The sequence below is a fragment of the Ovis aries genome, chromosome 5, assembly GCF_016772045.2.
Source record: "Ovis aries strain OAR_USU_Benz2616 breed Rambouillet chromosome 5, ARS-UI_Ramb_v3.0, whole genome shotgun sequence".
Lineage (NCBI taxonomy): Eukaryota > Metazoa > Chordata > Mammalia > Artiodactyla > Bovidae > Ovis > Ovis aries.
Window position 1 is genome coordinate 14486247 of NC_056058.1, and position 28000 is coordinate 14514246.

General features: G+C 51.1%; 1 protein-coding gene and 1 long non-coding RNA gene across 16 annotated transcripts; one reads left to right on the forward strand and one right to left on the reverse strand.

Annotated features, from left to right (window-relative positions):
• Positions 1-79: 79 nt before the first annotated feature.
• Positions 80-27996, forward strand: CCL25 (C-C motif chemokine ligand 25). 15 transcript variants are annotated; one of them, XM_042249414.2, is made up of 8 exons: positions 80-273; positions 1260-1418; positions 23186-24283; positions 24652-24855; positions 26553-26670; positions 26760-26896; positions 27227-27346; positions 27596-27996. In XM_042249414.2, the coding sequence occupies exons 4-8, from the start codon at positions 24699-24701 to the stop codon at positions 27604-27606; spliced, it is 543 nt and encodes a 180-aa protein (XP_042105348.1). In that variant the 5' UTR covers positions 80-273; positions 1260-1418; positions 23186-24283; positions 24652-24698; the 3' UTR covers positions 27607-27996. The 15 variants fall into 15 exon arrangements, with proteins under 15 accessions (XP_042105348.1, XP_042105346.1, XP_042105350.1 ...); XM_042249412.2 differs by having other exon boundaries at positions 1260-1402; XM_042249416.2 differs by having other exon boundaries at positions 1260-1402; positions 27599-27996.
• On the reverse strand, positions 3993-12779 carry LOC121819602 (uncharacterized). Its single transcript, XR_006059861.2, has 3 exons — positions 12412-12779; positions 11124-11256; positions 3993-5837 (listed from the first exon to the last, which is right to left on the reverse strand). It is a non-coding gene; the product is annotated as an uncharacterized LOC121819602 (long non-coding RNA).
• Positions 27997-28000: the final 4 nt, after the last annotated feature.

Below are 28000 nucleotides of genomic sequence, written 5' to 3' on the forward strand. Positions count from 1 at the left end.
CGGCGCGCTTCTCATTGGCCCGCGTTGCTGTCGCGGCGACCTGGGGCGCGCGGCTGGGGCGGGACTTCCGGCTGGCGCCGCCTGCGAAGAGCTCGGCTGCAGGGAGAGACGCGGGTGGCCAGCGATGGCCGAGGAGAGGGCCCGCTGTGGCCTGGCCCACGGAGGCCGACGGAAGGCGGCGGCCGAAGGGTCGCTCCCCTTATCCTGGGCATGGTGTGTGTCTCGCGCCTGTTTATCCTGCCGCCTCCTCGGCCGCCGTCACCAATCTGCAAGGTAGGAACGGTCAGCGCGCCTGGGCTGCGGTGACAGAACCGGGGTTCGAATCCCGGCTCCGATGTTTCCGCACTACGTGCCGTTGGGTTGGGGTTACGTCACCTCGCCCGGACTCAGTTTCCTTATCTGGTGTAGTGAAGAGGCGGACCTGGGGACGTGGTCAGTGTTCCATCAGTGTTGATTATTAGAGCTAACGGGTGCCCAGAGGCTCAGCCTAACTTTCGTTCATTAAAATTTAATTGACCGCCTACTATGTGCCAATCACTGTATTGGCAGCGAACAGGCGAAAATACCTGCCTCTATTTGGCTGACATTCTGGACTGACGCTGTCCATGAGAAACGTAGTGTTAGTCGCTCAGTCGTGTCTGACTCTGCGACCTCATGGACTGTAGCCCTCCAGTCTCCTCTGCCCATGGGGATTCTCCAGGCAGTAATATTGGAGTGGGTTACCATTTCTTTCTTCAGGGGATCGAGCCCGTGTCTGCTGCACTGCACGCAGATTCTTCACCGTCTGAGCCACCAGGGAAGCCCATGAGAAATGAAAGGAAAGTGAAGTCGCTCAGTCGTGTCCGACTCTCTGTGACCCCATGGACTGTAGCCTACCAGCCTCCCCTGTCCATGGGACTTTCCAGGCAATAGTGCTAGAGTGGATTGCCATTTCCTTCTCCAGCAGATCTTCCCGACCTGGGGATCGAACCCCAGTCTACCACTTTGTAGACAGACGCCTTACCGTCTGAGCCACCGGGGAAGTCCGGCAACCAAATGTTAGCCACATGCATAATTTAAAATTTCTAGTAGCCGTGTTAAAAAAAAAAAGAAAGAAACAGGTGATGTTAATTTTAATAACGTGTCTTATTTAACCCAATTTATCTCCAAAATGCTGTTTCAGCCTGTAGCCAATGTAAAAATGTATGAGATATTTTTATGTTCTTTTGTTTTTTCCTTTTCTCTACATGCCTTTGAAATCTTGTCTTTTACACTCACAGCACATCTGAAATTGGACTGGCTGTGTTTCAAGGGCTCAGGAGCCGTGGTTACTAATGGCTACAGCATCGAACCATGCAGTGCTAGATACGGAGTCAGGAAGGAAATTAAGCGGATTCCACAGCAAGTGGTAAAGGACCGAAAAGTAAATTGGGCATGGGGTATGTGGAGTGGGAGTGGGGGTTGCAGTTTGAAAGAGGGCAGTCGGGAAGGTTGAGAAGGTCAGATTTGCAGAAGCACTGAAAGGAGTCAAGAACACTGAACAAACGATCATGCCGTTTATTGTTTTGTGCAGTGTTGTCCAATAGAACACTGTGCTCATGGGCATTTCTTTTTAATCAACACTGCCAACTTTAATAGCCACAAGCTCTATGTGGCCTTTGGGCACTTGACATGTAGCTGGTAGCACTAAAGAACTGAGCATTTAATGACCTTAATTTTTGTTGCTGTTGTTCAGTTGCTAAGTCATGGCCGACTCTTTGCGACCCCCATGACTGCAGCACGCCAGTCTCCCGTGTCCATCACTATCTCCTGGAGTTTGCTCAAACTCATATCCATTGAGTCAGTGATGTTATCTAACCATCTCATCCCCGGCCACCCCATTCTTCTTCTGCCTTTAATCTTTCCTAGCATCAGAGTCTTTTCCAGTGAAATCAGCTCTTCGCCAAAGTATTGGAGCTTCATGGATCATAGCTTTGTTGTGATCAAGGGGCTTGCGTTAATGCAATAAAGCTTTGAGCTATGCTGTGCAGGGCCCCCCAAGATGGATGGGTCATAGTGGAAAGTTCTGACAAAACGTGGTCCATTGGAGGAGGAAATGGCAAACCACTCCAGTTTTCTTGCCACAAGAACTCCATTAATTCAATTTTTACTTAATTTAAATTTTGTCATGTAGAGCTCATGGCTTCCATAGTGGATGGCATAGATTTCGTCGAATGGTGACAAGTGCAGTGCTCTGAATTGAGCTATATATACCTCATGCTGAATGCTTTATGTCAGTTCTACGGAGTGCTCACAATAGCAGTGTAAGAGGAGAGCTACAGTCATTGTCACCATGATGAATAGTGGAGTATTGTGATCATTCACCTATGCTTTATCATTGCTATCGTTCGTAGACTTGACTTTTTAGAAGAATTTTAGATTTACAGAAATACTGGGCAGAAAACACAGAGTTACCAGTTTACCCACACCCAATTTCCCAGACCCTAGAGTCTTTCATTAGCAGGATACATTTGTTATACTTAACGAACCATGACTGATACATTCTTGTCAACCCTAGTTCATGTTTTGATTTCCTTTGTTTTTACCTAATGTCCTTTTTGTCATCCAGAATCGCATCTAGGATACCACGTTACACTTAGTTGTTTTCTCTCTCTAAAAAGAGATAATTGACATATAACATTGCATTAGTTTTGGAGTATACAACATAATGATTTGATGCATGTGTATATTACATAATGATCACCACAATAAGGTGGTTAAAGATTAACATCCATCACCACACTTAGATTTCTTTTTTTCTCTTGTGATGAGAACTTTTAAGATCCCGTCTTTTAGTTGTCCTGTCTCTTGAGTCTCCTTTTAGCTTTGGCAGGTTCTCCAACTTTCCCTGATTTGGATAATCTTAATTGTTCTGAGAGACCTGGTCAAATATTTGGTAGGATGCTCCTCTATTGGCATTTGTCTGGTATATTTCTTGTGGTAATCCTGGGATGATGGGTTTGAGGGAGGAAGACCAAAGAGGTAAAGGGCCATTTTTGTCATACCATGTCAAGGATACATACAATTGGGGACTTCACTGGTGGTCCAGTGGTTAAGACACTGTGCCCCCAATTCAGGAGGCATGGGTTTGATCCCTGGTCAGGGAACTAAGATCCCACAAGCGGAGCAGTGAGGCCAAACTAAAAGAAAGTAAGAGAATTCTTTTTTAAAAAAAGGATATGTACTATCAACTTTATTTATGCGTGTTGATATTGGCCTTCATCACCTGGCTGACTTAGTATGTGTCAGGTTTTTCCACTGTAAAGTCACTTTTCCCCTTTTCCTCTGGAAGGAAGTCACCATATACAGCTCACATAGAGAGTGGACATGTGTGTTCCCCTCCTTAAGGGTGGATATTTACATAAATTAACTTGGAATCCTTCTGCATGAAAGGCTTACCTCTTTTCTCCCTGTTTATTAGTTTATCCAGTCATTTAATTAGATCAGTATAGCTTCCTGAATTGGAGACGGCAGTGGCACCCCACTCCAGTGCTCTTGCCTGAAAAATCCCAGGGACAGGGGAGCCTGGTCTGGGGTCACACAGAGTCAGACACGACTGAAGCGACTTAGCTTCCTGAGTATTTATTTATACTCTGGATTTTAAGCCAATACTACTTTATTTTGTTGCTCAAATTGCTCCAGCACTGGCCACTGGGAGCCCTTTCAGTTGGCTTCTTTGTTTTGTTTTTAATTTATTTATTTTTGGCTGTGTTGGGTCTTCATTGCGGGCTTTTCTCTAGTTGCAGCACGCAGACTTCTCATTGCAGTGACTTCTTTTGTCCTGGAGCACAGGCTCTAGGGTGTGCGGGCTTCAGTACTTAGGGCTTAATAGTTGGGACTCTAGAGGCTTAGCTGCTCCTTGGCATATGGGGTCTTCCCAAACCAGGGATCCAACCCATGTCTCCTGCATTGGCAGCCGGATTCTTTACCGCTGGACCACCAGGGAAGCCCTCCTTTGGTTTTTGACACACTCCTATCAATGTGTTTTGTTCGGTGGGTTTTTTTTTTTTGCTTGTTTGTTTTTTCTGGAGGACTTCCTTACTTTCTAGTACTGCAAGATGCTGTAGGTTCTTCTCATGTGTATTTCCTGATCCCAGCCTTAGAAGCAGCCGTTTCTCCAAGTCTCGTTCCTCTGATTAGAGCATGGTGTTAGAAACCAAGATCTGAACACTAGGAGTGCTTCTTGCTACTGCAGTGCTGTTTCTTTTAGGTCCCCAATGCTCTGCAGGCACCTGTACTTCAGCCGGTCTAGGCACTCAGCCCTGGGGATACATACAACAACGGCCCAGTGTGCATCCACCCTCACAGAGCTCAGTCAACCTGCGAGGACAGGCTTAGGAGGCGAGCTCTGACACTCAGTCGCCGTGCAACCTTGGGCAAGTTGTTTAATTTCTCTGAACTTCAGCCTCCCCTTCCACGAAGTGGGGGTGCTTACAGTACTTTATGAGGGCAGCATGAGAATGAAGTGAAATCACGCACTTTCAGAATCTCTGAAGTAGAACCTGGTAGCAAGTCCTTATTAATTGTAAGAAGAAATGACACAAATAATTTCAACCTGCAGAGGTCCAGAGTGCCAGCAAAGCGTTTAACAGGCGTACCTGACTTTGCCCAGGGGCAGCCAGGGGAGGCCTGCACAGTCAGTAGGGTGAGCAAAGGGGAGCAGGACGGTTCAGGCAGCAGGAACAATAAGCACAAAGGCCCTGAGGCCCGCAGGAGCGTGGCACACTTAGGAAAGGCCAGTGACTCACGGGATTGAGAGGGGCATGACACACAGGGCTTGATTGGCCATGATGAGTTGAGACCCTGTCCTAGGAGCAAGGGTGCTCCTAGGTGCGCATGTCTAGTAAGGACAGGGGTTTGAGTCTAGCCTGCCTGATCTCAGAGATCTTTATTTCCCTGATCTTTATTTCCCTGAGATAGAAATTCTTTGTTTTGTTTTTTAGTAAGAAGCATAGTCTTGGTTCTTAAGGGTCAGGGTTAGAGTACACTCCAGCCACTAAAATTCCGGACTGTTCTTATTGTGCCTCGAAGCCCATGCTGTCAGGGCCCATGTGATCAGGATGACTCTGTTTGGGTTCCTGCTCACGAGGACCTTGCTGCTGCAAGAAAGAAGAGGACATGTGGACACCAAGCCCAGGCAGTGTGACAAGGGCCAGGTCCAGAGCACCACCTTTCATGAGGACAGCCCTGGGCTGGAGGGTAGCAGGAGCCAGGGTCTGCCAGCCACAGGAGGGGGAGATGGGGCTTCCACACAGCTAGAGCACAGGTGCAGCTTTGCCCGTGAGGAGGGTTCACGGAGCAGTAGGTGTCTCAAGGAAAGAAGATGATAAGACGGGACTGGCAGGGTGTCTGTCTCTGGCTGTCAAGGACCCTAGAGAGTCAGGCAGAGAAGTTGGGATTTCATCCTGCAGACGAGGAGCCAGCTGACTACAGCCTGAGTCCACCCACACCTTTTTTTTTACACAACCTGTGAGTTACAAATGATGTTTACATTTTTATTTTATTTATCTTAATTTTTTGACTGTGCCACAGAGCGTGTGGGATGTTAGTTCTCCAACCAGGGAACCCAGGTCCCCTGCATTGGAAGCATGGGAAGTCTTACATTTCCAAATGTTTGGAAGAAAAACCAAAAGAATAGCATTTTGTGACATGGGAAAGTGCAGCTTCAGCGTCCCGTCACGTTTGCTGGTCCCATGCCCACGCCTGTCATCTGTGTGTGGTCCTTGGCCACTTTCAGGTTGCAGGAGCAGATGCAGACTTGCTCAGATGGGGAGGCAGAGGCCTGCACTTCTGCCGTCACTGGTCTGAAATTCTTAATCCTGTGAATGCAGGAGGCCCATATTTTTATCTTGCGTTGAGCTCTGAAAATTGTGCAGTCAGTCTTGGCAATAGAGACCAGATGGCCCACAAAGCCTAAAAGATTTACTGCAGGGCCCTTTTCAGAAAAAGTAGGCTAGTCTTGCTGTGATGGGCAGAATAACAGCGGTCTCTGGGAACCTGTGTCCCCTCACCTAACAGAAGGGACTCTGCAGATGGGATTAAGTTGAGGATCTGGAGATGGGCAGGCAGTTGTGGATTATCTGTATGAGACCAACATCATCACAGAGATTCTTATCAGAGGGAGGCAGGAGGGGCAGAGAAGGAGATGTGAAAGTACAGAGAGGACAGTGATGTCGCTGATGTCTTTGAGGGTGGAGGAGGTGGCCACGAGCCGCGGGATGCGGACGGCCTCTAGTGGCCAGAAAACGGATTCTCTGCTTCAACTGCCAGGACTGCAGCCCTGCCAGCACCTTGATCTTAGCCCAATAAGATTGACTTCGGACTTGTGACTGCCAGGACTGTCGAATAATAAATGTACCTCGCTTTAAGCCACCAAGATTGTAGTAACTTAATACAGCAGTCACAGGGCCCCGATATGCCTGCCGTAGGCAATGGGCAGCTGAAAGAATCTTTCAGGCAGAGAGAGTTTTTGATTTTTATTTTTTAATATATGTGGTTTTTGATGTGGACCAGTTTTTTAAAAGTCTTTATTAAATTTGTTACAGTATCAATTCTATTTTATGATTTGGTTTTCTGGCCACAAAGCATGTGGGATCTTAGCTCCCAGAGCAGGGATCAAACCTGGGCCTCCTGCAGTGGAAGTGTGGAGTTTTAACCACTGGACCACCAGAAAAGTCCCCAGCCAAAGAGCATTTTAAATGAGACACTTAATGTGATTCTTTGCTGATTTGTTAGAAGGAAGGGCCCCAGAAGCAATCGTGGAATGCACACTTCAAAAGAGGGAGTGGGGGCTGTGAAGACAGCCCCAGGGAGGGCTGATGGAGCAGGTGTAGGGCAGGATGTGGAGGGGAGGATTCCAAGTGTCTTAGAAGTGGAATCACCAGGACTTGGAGACAGTCAGGTGTGGGCAAGGCAGTAGCCCAGTTATTAGGCACAGCAGTGGGGAAGCCATGACACCTGGGCCACTTTCAGGGCTCACAGTGTGGGTGGGGCTATTTTGGGGACATAGAAGTGAGTTTAGGGACTTCCTGGTGGTCCAGTGGTTGAGATTCCGTGCTTCCAGTGCAGTGGGCCTGGTTTTGATCCTCGGTTGTGGAACTAAGATCCCACTTGCCTCATAGCTCAGACAAAAAAGAAAAGTAATAGGTTTTATTGTCAGGGGAGCCATTTACTGGTCAGCCCCCAAACAGAGCTGAGGCATCGAAGTGGATCACCCATCCTGAGGACAGAAGCCGGGCAGCCCGGCTTTTGGAAGAATCTTCCAGCACTGGAGCTCTTTGGGGGCCAGACTTCAGTCTGATTCCATTACTAGTGCTGAGTTGGTGAGTGATGGAAAAAAACAGGAAGCTGTATCGACGTGTCTGTGGACGGTTGAGTTTGTTTTCAGTGGGCAACTCCATTGGAGTTCATGGCCCTGATAACTCCAGAGTTGGAGGAATGGGTAGCCAGGGGTTCCTTCTGGGCGTGGGTCCCCTGCGCTTCCTGCCTGTACACATTTCTGACCCAGAGAACCTGGCCTGGAGCGGGCACAGAGCTTACATCCAGGAACTTCCATGTGATAACCTCCCAAGCCTCTGTTTATTTGTAAAAGATGAGGGGCACTGCCACCTCCAGGACACACATTGAGCAGGGCAGCTGAGGCCCAGGACGACCACCCTGGCACAGGCCCACAAAGGAGATTCTATGCTCAATGCCCGCGAGAACAGGAAGGGAGGGGTCCCCTGCTTGTCTGAAAGGCAAGCTCCCCACACACCACGGTGCAAGATCACATGAGTCAGTGACCTGAGTGAGCTTGGCGAGTGCTGATTCCCAGAATTACCTTGCTACCTTTCTAGATTTGACCATGCCCCTTCCACTGGGCGTTCTTCCAGCAAGAGCAGCAGTGGCATTTTATCTCCCATTGTATCAAAGGTTAGAACAGGCCCTGTGACTCCAATTCCAAGGGTCACTATTGACAGTGATCACTTTCACTTTTCCTGTCACTTCACCCACCTCTTTCCTGCCAGTAACTGGGAAGTAGCCACTATGTAATTTTTTTTCATGTTTAAGATTTCTATTTTCCTTTAAATCCAGCTTTTATTTTTCATGCCATTTGGGTTCTCCTTGACCTGTCTCTACGTGTTTTACATGTATATGTTGGGCTTTTTGCAGTACTTCTTAAAAAAAAAAAATTACACAGAAATTCAATAGTTTCCAACGTATCTACAAAGTTGCACAAACCTCACCACCACCTATTCCAGCACATTCTCATTGCTCCAGAAAGGAACCCCAGGACTTCCCTGGTGGTCCAGTGGCTAAGATGCCAAACTCCCAATGCAGTGGGCCTGGGGTTTGATCCCTGGTTAGGGAACTAGATTTCCACATGTTGCAACTAAAGATCCTACATGCCGCAACTAAGATCTGGTGCAGCAAATAAATAATTTTTTTAAAGGAACCCCCATGCCCTTTGGGCTTCCCTGGTGGCTCAGATGGTAAAGTATGCCTGTAGTGCAGGAGATCTGAGTTTGATCTCTGGGTCAGGAACATCCCCTGGAGTAGGAAATGGCAGCCTACTCCAGTATCCTTGCCTGGAGAATCCCATGGACTGAGAGTCTGGCGGGCTGCAGTCCGTGGGGTTGTAAAGAGTTGGACACAACTGAGCGACACAACTAACATCATTCATCCATGACCTTTTGCAGTCCCTCCTCCAGCCCCTGGCAACCACTAGTCCACTTTCTGGCTCCGTGAACTTGCCTGTTCTGAACCCTTTATATGAATCCTACAGTATGTGGCCTTTTGTGTCTGAACATCATGTCCTCAAAGCTTGTTTCTGTTGTAGCATGATTCAGTACCTCATTCATTGTCAGGGCTGAATAATATTCCTGGTGTGTGGCTGGACCACAAGTTGACCCATTCATCCATCGATGGACATTTTGGGAGCTGTTTCTACCTTGTGGCTTTAGTGAACCATGCTGCTGTGAACATTTATAGACAAATGTCTGATGGGATGTATGTTATCATTTCTCTTGGGTAGATATCTAAGACTAAAGTGGCTGGCTGACAAAGTAACTTTATGAGAAATCACCAGACCGTTTTCCTCAGTCTTTTCTTTGTAAATGAGATGGAGACTTCATGCCTGTCAGTCACTGGCAGGTGCTCAGTTGGCTGTGACCATTCTCCAGCCCTGCTCCTCATCCAGCATCCCATGGGAAGCAGGCAGGGCCCCTTGGGTTTGCCAAGGTGCCTCCCACCAGCCCCAGTGTGCAGGGGCAAGGGTCCCAAGGATGGACTCATTACAGGCCTCTGCCCCACCCTGTAACTCCCACATTCCATGTAGCAGGAGACCCTCAAACCATTCAGCTCCCCAGATGAAAAATTCGAAAGCACTGCCAGCGGCATCTCTGGGAGCCTTCCACATGGGCTAACCTCTGATCATGCATGGTTAAGAGTGAGTTGTACCAGGGGAACAAGCCAGGTGTGTTATCAGCTATTAAAAGCTCATGCAAATTGATAAGAACTCAAGGAGCAAAGGTCAGAAACAGTTCACCAGGAAGAAAGAGTTGACAAACCTCAGAATGGCCCTTGGGTGAGGGCTGGTTAAGGCGAAGACCATTCCATTGCTGCCAGGATCTGGACACTGGCTCCTCAGGATGGTAGCTGGGGTTACCAGAAAATGACAAAACCTTCGGAAGCTAATTCCCCAGCATCTTACAAGTTTCATGGTCTGACCCTGTGGTTAAACCACCGACAAGTGTCCTGAGCCCCCAGTGGAAGGGCTCTACTTAACAGCCTTTAAAGAGTAAAAGGTTGGCAGTGATCTGAATGCCCAGTGTTGGCAGCTGGCTTGGGAACTGCTCTAGAAATGGACAGGAGGCCTGCAACCACGTGGAGTAAGAACGCCACCTGAGCATGGCCAAGCCCTGTGCAGAGGCAGTTTAATCCTCATCCTAAGCCCCTGCATTGGGTCCCATCAGATGGGCTGAGCAGAATGCAGATGAGAGCAGGGTGGGAGCTGGGGAGAAGGGAGGGGCTGGGCAGATGATTTGCATTGACCACTCGGGAAAGAGTACCCAGCTGGGGTGGGGGGTTGTGGGTTCACTGCGGCATCTTTGGGGTGTTACTTCTACCCTTCCAGCCAGGCTCCAGTGCTTTAAGATGCTTGAGCATGGAGGGGAGTGGGCATCCTCAGTGGTATGGTTAATGTGAGGGCTTCAGGGACTTCCCTGGCGGTCCAGTGGTTAAGACTTTGTGCTTGCTATGCAAGGTACACAGGTTTGATCTTTGGTCCAGGAACTTGGATTCCGCATGCCAAAAAAAATTTTTTAATGAAAAAATAAAATTAAAAAATATTGGCACTTCTCTGGTGTCCAGTGGCTAAGACTCCGTGCTTACAATGCAGGGCCCAGGTTCAATTCTTAGTTAGGGAACTAGATTCCCACATGCCACGACTGAGTTCTCACGCTGCAACAAAGATCGGAGATCCTGCATGCTGCAACTAAGACCTGTTGTGGCCAAATAAATAAAACTAAATAAATACCGAAGTGAGGGCTTCAGGCTCACACGGGAGAGGGAGGAAACCGGGCCCATGCTCGCCTTGCTCCCACGCCATCCCAGGCACCCGGCGATGGGCTGCTGCCTTCCTCAAGGGCGCCCTGCGAGTGCAAGTTCACTGCTGCTAAGTCGCTTCAGTCATGTCCAACTCTGTGCCACCCCATAGACGGCAGCCCACCAGGCTCCCCCTTCCCTGGGATTCTCCAGGCAAGAACACTGGAGTGGGTTGCCATTTCCTTCTCCAGTGCATGAAAGTGAAAAGTGAAAGTGAAGTCGCTCAGTCGTGTCCGACTCTGTGCCACCCCATAGACGGCAGCCCACCAGGCTCCCCCTTCCCTGGGATTCTCCAGGCAAGAACACTGGAGTGGGTTGCCATTTCCTTCTCCAGTGCGTGAAAGTGAAGTCACTCAGTCATGTCTGACCCTCAGCGACCCCATGGACTAAAGCCTACCAGGCTCCTCCGCCCATGGGATTTTCCAGGCAAGAGTACTGGAGTGGGGTGCCATCGCCTTCTCCAAGTTCACTAGGGCTGCCAAAACAAAGCACAGGCCAGGACTTCAGCAACAGACACTTACCTCCTCAGTCCTGGAGGCAGAAGTTCAAGGTCAAGGTCGGCTTCATTCTGAGGCCTCTCTCCTTAGCTTGCAGATGGCCATCTTCTCCCCGCATCCTCAACGTGGCCTTCCCGCAGTGTCCCTAATTTCCCCACTATAAAAGGACATCAGTGAAACTGGGTTCGGGCCCACCCTCATAACCTCATTTTTAACTCCGGTACCTCTTTAAAGGTCCTAAAGCCAAAGATTTAGGTAAAGGCTTCAACATACAGATTTTGTGGAGGACAGTTCAGCCTGGGGAGCATGCGATTCTGCCATACCCACTCTGGGTGTGGCGGGGAGCTCGGGTGGCCCTCGTCACACACCGACACTGCCCAGTGTTCCACAGGTCATGGGAATTCTGGGGTCTGGTCTCCCCATTTTCTGGTGGATAGAGCAGACCTGGAGCTCCAGTGGGAAGATGGGGAGCCGGGCCTCAAGAGCTCAGTCTCAGAGGCTTGCCAGTGGGGCGGGGATAGGGGGGCTGCTCATCTCCCCAGACCAGCCCCCCCTTCCCCCAGGAGTAGGGGTTTTCCTGGGCTCACCCCCAAGGAAGTCCCCCTGAACACATGCTCGCCTCCCCCTCCTCCGCTTGTCCAAGCCGTTGTGCTGATGCACTGGGGCTTCTTTACCCAGGTCCCCGTAGCCCTCTCTCCCAGCAGCCTCTGGTCCTTTCCCCCAGAAGTGCGGTCACTAGGCCTGTTCCAGCACAGAGTCTGGTTAAGTGAAAGTGAAAGTCACTCAGCCATGTCCAACTGTTTGCTACCCCATGGACTATACAGTCCATGGAATTCTCCAGGCCAGAATACTGGAGTGGGTAGTCTTTCCCTTCTCCAGGGGATCTTCCCAACCCAGCGATCAAACCCAGGTCTCCCGCATTGCAGGCAGATTCTTTACCAGCTGAGCCACAAGCAGTCAGCAAATGCGAGCCCTGCCACCCCTCCCTCATCTCCAGCACCCAGTAGGTGTCAAAGTTCTGCTGACCTAGTGAACCAGCAGCCAACCTTTCTCTCGAGGGCCCACAGGTAAGACACCAGCCCAGGCTTACCATGTCTTGGCAGAGTCCACCCTATCCCCATCCCCCCACCATCAGGCCACCCAAGCTGGGTCCTCTCCTCAGTGTGCAAGATGGGCACCCACTCCTGCCCTGGCCCAAGGAGGACCTGTCAGACTCCAGGGACCCGTAGTTGAGGGATGTTACCAACCTGAGCACAGCGGGGTGTGGGGGTGGCAATAAGGAGCTGGAGGGGGCACCCCAGCCCCAACTCACCCCTCTTCCTGTCAAAAGCCCCATCACCTCCTGTCTGCTGTCCCGTGGGTGAACTGGCTCGTTCTCCACCTGGTGACCAATCCAGCATCCTCAGCACACTGCCCGCCTCCTGGTGCGGCAGGGAGCAGAGGCCTGAGCAGATCGGGGCTGGAGCGGAGGGTGGGGAGGAAGCATGGCTCCCCAGCTCTGTGTCCCTCTCACTCCCAGGGCCTCACATTCCAGAGGTAGGAGTGTTCAACCCTCACATGGGCTTCCAATCCAGGGCGGGCCAAGGGTCAGAAGGAATCAGAAACTGCTTTTCCCTAGCAAGGTGGGGCAGGGGTAGATAGGCCAAAGGTTACTGAATAGAAACCCTCCATGGGGGAGAAGGGGGGAAGCTCCTGTGGGTCTGGATAGACAGGACCAGAAAGTGGCCACAGCAGGGCTCCTCCCTGACATTGGGGCCAGAGGATTCTTCCTGGTGGAGACAGGACCAGGCCTTGTAGGATCTGTAGCAGCATCTCTGCCTCCTTAGCCTCCCCACCGCTGCCACAACTGTGACAACCTCTTCTCTCTCCAGACTTGGGCAGGTGGCCTCTCCACTGGCTTTCTGTGCTCATGTTAAGGGCCCTCAGGTCACATCTGGGTCAGGTATTCAGGGAGCCTGCTGTTTTATGTGTCTGGCTCCCTCTGCCTGCTGTTCTCTGTTCTCCCACCCACCCTCCCTTCCTGCCACCTTCCAGAACTGAACCTTTTCTCGGGTGACCTCAGCCTGCAGCAGCTTGAAGCAGGATTTCAGTTCCCAGCTGGAGAATGAAGTCTGGCTGCAGCAGTGAGAGCACTGAATCCTAGCCACCAGACCCCCAGGGCCCAGTGGCCGGTGATAAGCCCCTGGCCCGTCAGCTGTGCAGAAATGAACTTTCACACAGAGACAGAAAGTAGTGAAACAAGAGAAGTGCTTATTAGGAGGAAAAAGGGATACGTGTGGATAGACACACGGGTGGGCTCGGAGAAAGACTCACACCCTTGTGGTAATTTGAAGCGCTTTTATAGGGCATTCATCTGGGTTTCCCGTGGCCAGTCATCTTGCTTTGTCTGGTTCTGAGCCTGTATTGGGTGATCTCAGTGTCCTCTCCTGTGTGCGTGCACATCTCTTAGCCAAGATGGATTCCAGCAAAGAGGCCTATGGGTAGGCTAACATCACTTAGTACGAAGTGGTGCCCTTTCTCTTGACATCCAAGGAGCCATTCTGTGCGTGCATAGTTGGGAAGGTCTCCTTGACTTTGAAAATGAGGAATGTGTGGTCTTTTACTTGGACAGGGCCCAGCTTCTCTCTTGCTTCTGCTATTCTGGAGTTTCAGTCCACAGGGGACAAACTCTGGCTGCTCAGCCTGGGGCCCATTCGTCTCCTGCCTCAAGTCTGCACATCACTTCCCCTGAGGAGCGTTCCCTGTCCTCCCTTAGGAGTTTGCCCCCCATGAGTGCTGTGGGAGGCAACAGAATTCCCTTCCCCCAGGATGTGATGGCCTGATGCCCAGAACCTGGGGGTACATGGTACTGCACAGCAAGGGGACTCTGCAGGTTGATCAGGCTGAGGCTCTGGGCAGAAGAGGTGATCCTGGACTATCAGGACGGGCCAGCCTTAATCACAGGGGTTCTTATGAAAGGGAGGCAGGAGGGTCCAGGTCAGAGAAGGAGATGTGATGACAGAAACAGAGGTCAGAGACAGGTTAGAAGAGGCCACACTGCTGGGTTTGAAGATGGAGGAAGGGGCCACAAGCCAAGGGATGCAGGTGGCTGTGAGAAACTGGAAAAGGCCTGGGAACTGATTCTCCATGAGAGCCTTCCAGAAGGAACTGCTCTGTCAACACCTTGATTCCAGGACTCCCAGCCCACTGTGACTTAGAATACTGGGAGTCAAGGCTATGGTGGACCAGACCTTCTCAGGCTTAGAACACCGGGATGGAGAAACAGACACAATGACCAGTTTTCCTCCACAAATTAAGAAAGTTATGCATATAAAGCCACCACGGCACAACCTGCTTCTTGTAGCTGACTTTGACAGGCTTCCCAAGCTCTCCAATATGTCCTTGGCCAATCCTTTTCCCTTCTCGCTAGGAGAAGACTTTTCTGATTTTTACAGCCAACCTCTAAGGGAAATAGTATGGACCTACCAGAAGCAGAAGATATTAAGAAGAGGTGGCAAGAATACACAGAAGAACTATACAGAATGGCCCAGATAGCCATGATGATGTGATCACACCTAGAGCCAGACAGTCTGGAATGTGAAGTCAAGTGGGCCTTAGGAAGCATCACTACGAACAAAGCTAGTAGAGGTGATGGAATTCCAGCTGAGCTATTTCAAATCCTAAAAGATGATGCTATTAAAGTGCTGCACTCAGTATGCCAGCAAATTTGGAAAACTCAGCAGTGGCCACAGGACTGGAAAAGGTCAGTTTTCATTCCAATCCAAAGAAAGGCAATGCCAAAAAATGTTCAAACTACAGCACAATTGCATTCATCTCATATGCTAGCAAGTTCAATTCAGTTAGGTTGCTCAGTTGTGTCCAACTCTTTGCAACCCCATGGACTGCAGTATGCCAGGCTTCCCTGTCCATCACCAGCTCCAGGAGCTTACTCAAACTCATGTCCATTGAGTCTGTGATGCCATCCAATCATCTCATCCTCTGTTGTCCCCTTCTCCTCCTGCCTTCAGTCTTACTCAGCATCAGGGTCTTTTCCAGTGAGTCAGTTCTTTGCATCAGGAGGCCAAGGATTGGAGTTTCAGCTTCAGCATCAGTCCTTCCAATGACTATTCAAGACTGATTTCCTTTAGGCTGGACTAGTTGGATCTCCTTGCTGTCCAAGGGACTTTTAAGAGTCTTTTCCAACACCACAGTTCAAAAGCATCAGTTCTTCGGCACTCAGCTTTCTTTATAGTCCAACTCTCACCTACATACATGACTACTAGAGAAACCAAAGCTTTGACTAGACGGACCTTTGTTGGCAAAATAATGTCTCTGCTTTTTAATGTGCTGTCTAGGTTGGTCATAACTTTTCTTCCAAGGAGCAAGCATCTTTTAATCTCATGGCTGCATTCACCATCTGCAGTGATTTTGGAGCCCAAAAAAATAAAGTCTGTCAGTGTTTCCATTGTTTCTCCATCCATTTGCCATGAAGTGATGGGACCAGATGCCATGATCTTAGTTTTCTGAATGTTGAGTTTTAAGCCAGCTTTTTCACTCTTTTCTATCACTTTAATCAAGAGGCTCTTTAGTTCTTTTTCACTTTCTGCCATAAGTGTGGTGTCATCTGCGTATCTGAGATTATTGATATTTCTCCTGGCAATCTTGATTCCAGCTTGTGCCTCATCCAGCCCAACATTTCTCATGATGTACTCTGCATATAAGTTAAATAAGCAGTGTGACAATATACAGCCTTGATGTGCTCCTTTCCTGATTTGGAATCAATCTGTTATTGCATGTCCAGTTCAAACTGTTGCTTCCTGACCTGCATATAGGTTTCTCAGGAGGCAGATCAGGTGGTCTGGTCATCTCTTTAAGAATTTTCCACAGTTTGTTGTGATCCACACAGTCAAAGGCTTTGGCATAGTTAATAAAGCAGAGTAGATGTTTTTCTGGAACTCTCTTGCTTTTTTGATGATCCATTGGATGTTGTTAGCAAAGTAATGCTCAAAATTCTCCAAGCCAGGCTTCAACAGTACATGAACCGAGAACTTCCAGATGTTCAAGCTGGATTTAGAAAAAGCAGAGGAAGTTGCCAACATCCGCTGGATCATAGAAAAAGCAAGAGTTCCAGAAAACATCTGCTTTATTGACTGTGCCGAAGCCTTTGACTGTCTGTGTGGATCACAACAAACTGTGAAAAATTCTTAAAGAGATTGGAATACCACACCACCTTACCTGCCTCCTGAGAAATCTGTACGCAGGTCAAGAAGCAACAGAACTGGACATGAAACAACAGACTGGTTCCAAATTGGGAAAGGAGTACTTCAAGGCTGTATATTGTCACACTGCTTATTTAACTCCTATGCAGAGTACATCATGCAAAATGCTGGGCTGGATGAAGCACAAGCTGGAATCAAGATTGCTGGGAGAAATATCAATAACCTCAGATATGCAGATGACACCACACTTATGGCAGAAACTGAAGAAGAAGTAAAGAGCCTCTTGATGAAAGTGAAAGAGAAGAGTGAAAAAGCTGGCTTAAAACTCAACATTGAAAAAATGAAGATCATGGCATCTGATCCTATTACTTAATGGCAAATAGATGGGGAAACAATGGAAACAGTGACAGACTATTTTCTTGGGCTCCAAAATCACAGCAGATGGTGACTGCAGCCATGAAATTAAAAGATGCTTGCTCCTTGCAAGAAAAGCTATGACCAACCTAGGCAGTATATTAAAAAGCAGAGACAAAGGTCAAGGGGCCACTGTTTACTTTGCTGACAAAGGTGTGTCTAGTCAAAGCTATGGTTTTTTCCAGTAGTCATGTATAGATATGAAAGTTGGACTATAAAGAAAGCTAAGCACTGAAGAATTGATGCTTTTGAACTGTGGTGTTGGAGAAGACTCTTGAGAGTCTCTTGACCAGCAAGGAGGTCCAACCAGTCAATCTTAGAGGAAATCAGTCCTGAATTTTTATTGGAAGAACTGACGCTGAAGCTAAAACTCCAATCCTTTGGCTACCTCATTTGACGAACTGACTCATTGGAAAAGACCCTGATGCTGGGAAAGATTGAAGGCAGGAGGAGAAGGGGACAACAGAGGATGAGATGGTTGGATGGCATTACTGACTCAATGGACATGAGTTTGAGTGAGCTCCTGGAGCTGGTGATGGACAGGGAAGCCTGGCGTGCTGCAGTCTATGGGGTCTCAAAGAGTCTGACACAACTGAGCGACTGAACTTACTTCAAAGGGAAAACGAGTCTTGAGTTGCAGAAGTTCACAGCCAGACATATGATCTTTGAGGCACCTCAAAGCCTTCTGTCAGCAGCTAGAATCCCAACATAGGGTTTGTGTGGCCTCAGCCCTCTCCAAAAGGGACCAGGGCCGAAAACTTGGGAAAACGCTCTTGACACAGCGATGACGGTCGACACAAAATGGGTTGTGTCTCTGAAGCCAAAGGAGGCGACAGTCTTAGGGGAGGGGTGGCAAGGGGCCAAGGGTGAGGGGCCGCTGTTAGGCTTCAGTGGGAACCAGGGCAGGAGTCTAAGAGTGGGAGGTGATGGGGGGACAGAGGCAGGAGAGAGACACCAGAGAGACTTGAAGGCTGTCCTTGGCATTCATCCACTGCCAAAAAGGCATGGCTGTGAAGCAGGCAAGAGGGGATGACAGGTGATGGAGAGGAGAGAGGTGATGAGCATACTCATCATGGGTTTTATTTTCTGTGTTTTAGAATGTTTTGACATCTGCCAGCCTTGCTGATCTGGGACAGACTGCCCTTACAACAATCCCTAGAGATAGCAGGTAGCTGGGAGCAAGCCTTTCTGATGCAGGGCCACCAATCCTGAGCTCAGACTCCAGGCAACTCTGTTGTAAGGTCTCACACTCGTGGGAAGCAAAATCCCCCTGCCCTGGTTCCCCCAGGGAGAGGTATTATACCAGACAACTGTGGAGAGCCACCCCGCCCCTGGGGCCAGCCGAGAGTGTTCAAACTGGCCAGTCCCAAATCTCTTACCCTGCCTGGCCTGGCCTTCCCCAGGGAAGCCACAAGAAAGGCTCATTCCCTGCTTTCTCCTTGCTCCTTCTGTCTCCCTACTGACTGTGGTGGTTCCCCAAGTTTCCCAGCATGGTGTGTTACGCCCCCTCCTCTTGGGATCTATGAGCAGCAAACGGTCTTCTCTATCACAGTTTTTAAAAATACTAATCAGCTTTTGGTTGTGCCAGGTTTTTGATGCTCTACACGGGCTTTCTTTAGTTGCAGCAAGCAGGGGCTACTCATCCTGCCAGTGCACAGGCTTCTCATTGCTGTGGCTTCTCTTGTTGCACAGAGCATGGGCTCTAGGCACACGGGCTTCAGTAATTAGCACTCACGGGCTCTAGAGCTCAGGCTCAGTAGTTGTAGCACGTGGGCTTAGTTGCTCCTCAACATGTCGGATCTTCCCAGACTAGGGATGGAGCCTGTGTCGCCTACACTGGCAGGCAGATTCCTAACTACTGGACCACCAGGGAAGTCCCCCTTATTGTGATTTCCGTGGGAAGGGTTGAGTGAGGCTGGGTAAGCAGGCTTAGGACTTGCTAGTGTGAATCATTTCAGCAGGCTCTGGGATATAGAGCCTGTCCCTAGTTGTCTACTGCCTGGCCCTGGGGCGACTCGGGCTGGAGAGTAGTGACCCTGAGTGTGGGAGCCTGATAGAAGAGGGGCTTAGGGTATGGGCTCTGGACTGGCTGGTTTGCATATGAAAGGTACCCTTGAAAGGAAGCCATTACTGTCTCTGGGAATCTGCTAGCCCTGGGAGAGGTAGTACCTTCAGGATCAGCAAGTCCCCAGCTGTCAAAACAGAATACAAAAGACATGCTGGGAGCCTAGAGGTTTTTAAAGCCGTGAAATATTCTGTATAACACCATAATGGTGGGTAAAAGTCATTATACATTTTGTCCAAACATGTAGAATGAACAAGGGCTTCCCCAGTGGCGCTCATGGTAGAGAATCCGCCTGCTAATGCAGGAGATGCAGCTTTGATCCCTTGGTCAGGAAGATCCCCTGGAGGAGGGCATGGCAACTCATTCTACTGTTCTTGCCTGGAAAATCCCATGGACAGAGGAGCCTGGTGGGCTACAGTCATGAGACCACAAAGAGTCGGACACGACTGGAGTGGCTGAGCACATGTAATGTACAACAGCAGACGTGAACCCGAATGCAGACTCTGGACTTTGGATGATAGTGATTGGTCGGTGTAGGTTCATTGCCAGTAACAAACATGCCTCTGAGATGCAGGCTGCTGATAATGTGGGGCAGGGGATGTATGGGGAATCTCTGTACCTTCTCTTCAATTCTGCTTGGAAAATTAAACTGCCCTTAAAAAAAAAAGTCAATAGAAAATGAAAGAAAAGAATGTAAAATTTTGAATTGACCGTGATCTGTGGCTGGAAATGCACTGTCCAGTAGGACAGACACCAGCCACATGTGGCTATTCAGTGCTTAGAATGTACTGAAACTTTTCAATAAGCCATGTTTTGAACACTTACTATTCAAAAAAGGGAAAATACCTCATAAATCATTCTTTGATTGCATGTTGAAATATTATTTTGGCTTGTTGTTGTTGTTTAGTCGCTAAGTCATGTCTCTTTTGCAACCCCATGAACTGTAGCCCGCCAGGCTCCTTCTGTCCATGGGATTTCCCCAGGCAGGAATACTGGAGTGGATTGCCATTTCTTCCTCCGGGGGTTCTTTCCAACCCAGAGATCAAACCTGCATCTCCTGCTTTGGCAGGCAGATTCTTCACCACTGAGCCACCAGGGAAGCCCATTATCTTGAATAGATTGGGTTAAACAAAATACATTATTTTAAAAAAAAGACATGTGTAATACAGTTCCCAAAAAGTATATGTGGAATGAAGGAGTCAGACCTCAACTTGGGATCTGGCTGCCACTTACTTGGTAAGGTAACTTAACCTCTCCAGACCTCAGATGATTGTTTTTTCCCCTTTCCAGTGGGGATAAATATTAATCCCATTGCGCTTGCTGTCACCTCAAGTCACTCTCTTTAGAAGAGCCCAACCCATCCCCGCATCTTCCTGCCACCTCCAGATCTGAAGCAGTGATGCTTGCCTCCGAGGATCTTGCTTCAAAACTTGCTGCCTGTCTGCTCTGCACTGCTTACCCAGGGCACCCAGCCAAATGCCTGGCATACAGTAGGTGCTCGCCACCTGTTTGTTGAATGAATAACAAACAGCCCCAAACAGATGTTTGATGAGGATCAGTGACATCGCCATCCCTCTTCTTAGCTGGGGGACATCTGCTTGCTCACTCCAGTCACCCTGGGAACGTGGCTGATATGTAACAGGTACCCAGAGACCTGTGTGGAAGGGCTGAATGGAGCTCAGCATCCTTAAAGTGAAAATTGCTCATTTGTGTCCAACTCTGTGACCCCATGGAATTCTCCAGGCCAGAATACTGGAGTGGGTAGCCTTTCCCTTCTCTAGGCGATCTTGATCAAATCCAGGTCTCCTGAATTGCAGGCGGATTCTTTACCAGCTAAGCTACAAGGGAAGCCCAAGAATACTGGAGTAGGTAGCCTATCCCTTCTCTGGTGGATCTTTCCTACCCAGGAATCGAACTGGGGTCTTCTGCATTGCAGGCAGTTTCTTTACCAACTGAGCCATCAGGGAAGCCGCAGCATCTTCATAGGGATTCATACCCCTCTCCTCAGGACCCACCGCCCTCCCTCCCCACATCACCCCTGCCCCAGCCGGCCCAGCCCCCGCATGTTCAGTAGGTGCAGGAGAAACACAAGGACTGAGGCCACGACCACTGGTGGTAGCCCGAGTACCCTGCCAAGGTCCCCTGGAACACAGAGGCAGCTGGTCAGTACGGGGAGGGAAGCCCTTCAAATCTGACTTTTCAGGAGGCAGGCCAACCACATGGGGAACACAGTAAAATGGGTCACACAGAACTAAGTCCCTGAAAGGCCAGAGGCTTGCAAGCCATCCTTAAAAATAAAAAAAATAGCACTTTTCCTTCCTTCCTCCAGTTGCCTGGCAACCACTGCATCTGGACCAGAGTGAGAGGCAGCTGGGTACAACCAGAGTCCAGGCCTGGCAGACAGGATACCCGGAGTCTGGTGTGTGGAGTCAGGACGGGGCGGGGTGGGGTGGGGATGGCATCCCAGCGGCTTCCCTCAGAGGCCACCTGAACCAGGACCTGGAGGTACCAGAAGTTCAGGAGGCAGGCAGCATGGGGAGGTGGAGGTGGAGGTGTGACGCAAAAGCAACTGCAGGAGGCCCTCCACCCAGGATCCTTCTGATGAGCCCCAGGCCTCTGCTCAGTGGCCTTCCTCCATTAGGAGATGTCCCCCTTTCCTTCACAGTATTTAAGAAATAAAAGTCGGATTTTCCTGGCCAAAGAATAAAAAATAAAAAGGGTGAAAAAGGGCCTCTCAGACCCTCAGTCTCCTTCTCTGTAAAATTGGTCAACTGTTATGAGCACCTGGGAGGTCCTCCAGCAGAGAAATGAGAGTGAGCCAGGTACCCAGACCCCCCCAGGGGAGCTCACTCCAAAGGCAGTGGTTGGTATTTCCCTTCACCCAGCGACCTGGCTGCCCCATTCTGCAGTCTGGCCATCCGAGGGGTGTGCTGAGCTGTGCCCCTGCCCCCTACCGCTCACCCTGCACTGCATCCTGTCCTGCGGACCCTGGGGTCAGTCCCTGAATTTGAATTTGGCTCAGCTGCAGGCTGGCGGTGACACAACGGCCTCATGCTCAGAGCTGGGGACTGGGGAGCAGGAGGCGGCTTTGTCCTCTGCGCTGTGTTCACACATGCAGAGAAGAGGGTCCCCTCGCTGGAGACAGTTTACCCTGACCACCTCCAGGAGCTGCGGGAACACAGGCCTCCCCTTTCTCAGCCGAGCCCTGACCGTGGAGGTCAGCAACTGCGATCCTCGGAACTCCAGGTCTCCACCCAGGGCCGTTAGTCCTGAAGCATCTTGTCCGCCGCTCAGACACTTGAGTGCAAAAACCCCTGCCTGCCCTGCGTGCTGGTTCCTCAGACCCCTTGCTCCCTTTTAAGGCTGCTGGTGGGACCAACTGTGAGCGGCGGGGAGGTGGGCTTGCTCACGGGGAATGTCCGCCGCTACTGAATAACGCCACGTCTTGGCCGCTGCCCGCCGATCGGGCAGGCAGGGACGGTAAGCCTTAGCGGGGAGGCTGGCCTCGGCCCGCCGCGCCGCGTCCCCAAGCCCGCAGCCACGCGGAACCGCGTCCTGGACCAGCCTCACCTACTCCGGGAGCGGCCACGGCCACCGGCGCAGGACCGCTGGGCTCCCGGCCTGTGAGTCCGTAAGCACCGCCCCAATCAGAAAGCCCCGCCCCGGCGCTCAGTGTCTGTCATCAAGGCCCGGCCCCTGCGCCAAGCCCCACCCATTTAGCCACCCGACCTGGCCCAGGGAGTGGGTGAGGGGCTCCGCCAAGGTCTCCTGGTGGAGTTGGAGAGATGAGAAAGGGGTAGAGTGTCATAAATGCTCCGAACGGCCTATAGCTAAGGAAATCGACAATGAAAAGTTACAGACGATCAGCTGTGAGGCTTCTGCAGCGTCCCCTTCCCCACTACCTGCCGCTCCTCCGCCCCCACGGCCCCCACCCTCACCCCCCTGTTCCGGGTGGACCACGCTGACCCTGGAAAAAAAGAAACTCCTTCTAGGTGGGTGCCTGCTGGCGTGGTTACTTGGAGCTCCCGCTTTTCTTCCGAAACCAGAACATTACTGTGGTCCTTATTCTCAAGATAATATTCGGGGAAATTCAGTTGCATATATTGCACTGTTAAAGATGTGGTAAAGCGTCTGCCTGCGATGCGGGAGACCCGGGTTCTATCCCTGGGTTGGAAAGATCTCCTGGAGAAGGAAATGGCTACCCACTCCAGTATTCTTGCCTGGAGAATCCCACGGACAGAGGAGCTACAGTCCATGGGGTCGCAAAGAGTCAGACACGACTGAGCGAGCTTCACAGCTTCACTTTCTCATATATATATATATATATATAGAGAGAGAGAGAGAGAGAGAGAAGTCATTGTGGCTAATACATGAGTTAACTTGAATTTTATTATTATTATTATTTTTAGGCCATGGCACTCAGCTTGAGGGGACCTGAGATTCCTCACCAAGGATCAAACCCCAGGTCCCCTGCATTGAGAGCTGGAGTCTTAACCACTGGACCACCAGGGAAGTCCCCTGTTAACTTAAACTTGATGCTAACTAAAGCTTGTTTGTGGCTTATCAACCTACATTGTACATCTGCTTTAATTATTAAAGAAGAGGACGCATTGACCAGAAGTCAAGGATGTCCATGTTCAAAATAAAGATTAAAGTCCTTCCTGGGATGCCAGTACTGGTCCTCCTCTGATAATAAGACTCACTTCGCAGGTGTCAAGGTCATACTGACTCGCCTCAAACGTGCTGCTCTGTTCTGAGACCTTGAAGAAATATCTCCCTGACTTTTTTGACATTCTTTGTTCTGACAAGACACAAAATTACGCTGAAAACCCTGCTTCTTTGGAGCAGTTTCACAGAGTAATCTGGGAAGCAGGCTTCTGGGCTAGCCCTGTCTGGCTCAAAACTCTTCTTTTTTTTATTATCATTTTTGATGATTTTTTTTTTTGCACGAGACATTACCTATTGAAAGTGTACCATTCCATGCTGTTTACTATATTCAGAGTCCCTCCACCACCACCACCACCATCTAATTTCAGAGCAAAAGAAATCTATACTGTTCCTTTCACCCTCAACCCCATTCTCCCCTCCTCCCAGCCTATGGCAACAGCTGATTTTACTTTCTGTTTCTGTGGGTTTGCCTGTTCTCAAAAAACAGGGCTTTGCTGTGACACAGTAAGTCACCCCCACCATATGGAAGAAGAGAAAAACGGAATGAAGTCAAGGCCCCACGGGCACAGGTGGCTGGGGAGCGGAGAGAAGAGATGAAGGCTCACCCCTGCTCTAGGCAGCCTGAGTCCTGCCTGGGGGAAGCCAGGGTCCACCTGGAGGTGCAGCAAGAAAGGAGCCAGGAGAATGAGGGGAAAGGCCCTTCAGGGAGAAAGCCAGGGTGCTGGCTGAGGGGCTTGGAGGGGAGAAGGCGAAGCTTCAAGGGGGCTGGCTAAGTCAAGGCTGGGTCTGTCGACCTGCACCCGTCCACCTCTCACCCCCATCCAAGCAGTTCGTTGAAGGTATCGTTTCCTGCCCATTTCTTTGATTTGGATCCTTTTGCCCCTGGCCCCCAACTTCCGCCAAGTACATCATGACATTGGAGAGAAGAGAGAAAAAAACGGAGAGAAGAGAGGAGGGCAGGGCTGGAGGGAGAAGCCAGGAGGTGGAGTGGGAGGGGAGACAGGGAGGAGGAGGGAGGGCGGAGCGGAAGGGTGGGGTTCCGTCTATAAAGGGTGAAGCCTGCTGGCCTGCCAGGCAGGAGAGCTCAGGTCCACTCCAGCAGGCGCCAGCTCCAGGGACCCCATAGGCTTTGGTGAGTCCTCCCCGAGATCGGCAGTAGGTCCCTGCAGCACTTGTCCCCATCCCATGCCACCTGCCTCCCTTGCAGGGGGGCCTGGCTTGAGATGGGGGTGCTCCCGGTGCCTGCCGCTGTCCATGTTGGGTCCTCATCATCCACCCACCTGCTCTCTCCAGTTAATCCTCAAGGTAGGTGCCAGAGGGGGAGGACCAGCCTGCACTATGAATCCATGGCTCCTGGTCTGCCTGATGGCCTGCTTCGCAGTTGCCTGGGCTCCCACTGTCCACGCTCAAGGTACTGTCTCAGTTCATCCCTCCCCCCTCTGGAGTCCCCTCTCCCCATCTTTCCTGTGCCTCCTGCTACCAATGTGCTTCTCCCCTCCTCCAGAAAGCTCCCCTGATCCCATCAGCACTGAATCCATTCTCTGATGGACAGCTCCCCCACCAGGCATGCAAAAACTTGCAGCATTTGTGCAGCTGCTTGGGGGTGATGGTCCTCAGCCTCTCCTTCCAGAGGCCCTGGGTGCCTCCCCCACAGTCCATGACCCAAGGCATCCCTCCAAACTCCAGCCAACCCAGGAACTATGGGGAACAGACGGCGGCATGGCTGCTTACCGCCCAGGACACATTGCGGTGACCTGAGCCTGCAAAGCCGCTAGGGGTAAGGGGGCGTTGAGATCAGAACCTGGGAGCCCAGTGAAAATGGGTCTCCGTCTTGGCTTCCCCCACCCAGGCTACCTGTGTGGTCTGGCCTTTATGACCCCGAGTTTTTTCATCTGCCAAGTGAGGTTCCAAATTCCCACTGCAGAGATGGGACGTGAGGATCCAGTTGGATACTCCTGGCCCAGTGCCTGGCAGCTGCTATGATAACGACTACTGCTATTAACGGGGAATTCCTCTCCTCCTCTCCCGAGAATAAGCACTTGAGGATATTGGGGACCAAAGTTCATTCCGAATGCTCCCCCCCCCCACAAGTGTCCCTCAGCTTTGCCACTGTTTTCTCCATCCCTGTGGGCCTGAGGAGGCAGCTGAGCCCCAGCAGGTAGCCAAGCAGAACCCCTGGCCAAGTGGAAGCCCCATGGCCCCACCCACCTGCCTCACCTGCCCCTCATTAGGTCTGAGAGGCCCTAGCCCTGCCCCAGCAGACCTTAGCCTTTGCCCAGGATGGGGCTGGGCCTCGTTCTCATTGTCCTCTAATAAGAGGCCCATTTCAGGAGCCAGGCCCAAACTGGGCCCTTTGATCCTGGGGGCAGGGTTGCCCCCAGCCCCAGGGAGCTTCCTGCCTGGTGCTGCAACACCATCCTTCTAACTCCACTGCTCCCTGCTTTCTGGTCAAGGTGGGGATAGGGGGAGCCTTCAAGTCCTCCCCGAGCCCCTCCCAGAGGTCAGGTGTGGCCCCTGGAGGCAGGGATTGGCAGAGGGATGGATCCCAGGGGACCCTGAAGGCCCAGCACTGTCTCCATATTAATTCATCCTTTGCTCATCCCACCCTCTCACCCTCCCTGATACTTCTGGCACCAGCACCTCCACCTCCAACCGCGCCCCCTCCCCTTCTCAGGGCATTGCACCCACTCCTTGCCCTCTGCACCAGAGCAGGAGTGGAAATGGTCAATTTATTTCGTGGTCTTGGACGCTTCCCAGCTGGGGCCTGTGGGGCTCTCTCCAGCTCCTGCCAGCTGTCCCTTTGTCGAGGGCCAAAGATAAGCCCAGCAGCCACCTCACTGTCTATGCTGTCCCTGGGCCTCCACAGTGCCTAGAAGGGTTGCAGTGTGTGCGCCCGGATAACTACGTCTGTGGGCATCCCTGCAGAGCGCATGCGCGGCCGCACAGCTCAGTGGGGACATCCCTGCAGGGCACCTGCGAAACCGCAGGGCGCATAGGTAGCCGCACATGCGCGTAGGTGCCATGTCTGTGGACGGCCCTGCAGAGTGTGTGCGTGGCCGTACGTGCACGTGCTCAGACTTGAGACTGTGGGCGGCTGTGTGGTCGCAGGTGCCTTTGAGGACTGCTGCTTGGCCTACCACCACCGAGTCAGGCTGTCCTTGCTGCGACAGGCCCAGAGTTACTATCGCCAGGACGTGAGCGGGAGCTGCAACCTGCCTGCTGTGATGTGAGTGGGACCGTGGGGGAGTCGGTGGGGGCTGTCACGCAACTTTCCTCTCCACTTACATCCTCACCTGGGCATCCCCATCCCTGCAGATTCTTCTTACCCCAGAGAAACAAGATGGTGTGTGGGAGGCCAGGGGCCAGTTGGGTTCAGGCTGGGATGAAGATTTTGGATGCCCGGAAAAAGAGCCAGTTAAACCACCACCCCAGCACCTGGAGAAACTTCCAAGGTGGGTGAGACCCCAGGCCAGCATCTAAGAAGTCCATCCTCCCAGCTGTGGCCCCTGAACGTCTCAACCCTTGAAGGAGGGGACAACAGCCAAGTCCCTGACAGCTGCCTCCACCCCAAGGAGAGCCAGGGGTGGGTGAGTGGGAGGCTGAAGGAATGTGCAGTGTGTTAAGTCAATACACTTTCAAATAGCTAGAGATGGAAAATTCAAGGAAATAGGAAACTCATTGGCTCAAATAACCAGTCAACATGAGGCTTCAGGTTTGGGTGGATCCAGGTGCTCAAAAGATATAGGTGGCACTCTTTTTCTATTTCTCTTGCCTTCTGACAGGCCCTCACTCTGGGGTGAGGAAATTGAGCTCTGGAACCTCAACACTTCCATTGTCGAGGTTTAGCGGCCCCACCAGAAACAGCAAGAGGAAAACTTCCCTCCTGTCAACTGCTAATCCAGGTTGACTCTTGGTCACGTGATCACCCCTCCCCTTGTGCCTCCATCCCACCCCCAACTCCACCCCATCAGTGCTGCAGAGAAATGAGGGCTCTCAGATCAGCCCCACAGGTTCACATGGGCGGGACCTAGGGGGCTGATCATTACCCTGCCCCTGTCCAGAGAAATGCCAGGCATGTGAACCAAGAGCTGCAGGGCCCCCCTCACTCCACTCCAGTCCTCCTCACCTGCCAACCCCTCTGATCCCTCCAGCAGGACCATGAGCCCACACTACTCCAGGATCTACCCACACAAGATGGGCTGGACCTCTCTCTGCCACAGTCGTCACTCTGCGGCCTTGACTGCCCCAGCCACTCTGTCCTTCAGGGCAAATCTCAACCCCTGTACCTGAGGCTGCGCTGGGTCCCTCCCTGTCACCCCTGCCACCTCCTGTTCCTCCAGCGACGGGAACCAGGGAGCCCTGTTACTTCAAGCTCCGCGCCTGCTCCAGACACCAGAGTCACGCCTGCCTGGGTAACCATTCTTGGAAAGAACCATCGCAATCATTGCCTGCCTGCAGACACACCTACCCGCATCCCTCTGGGTCCTTGCAGAGCTTCAGTTCTCTCCCAGGATGTGCTTCTAAAACTTTTAAATAAACTGTTGGGACACCATGCT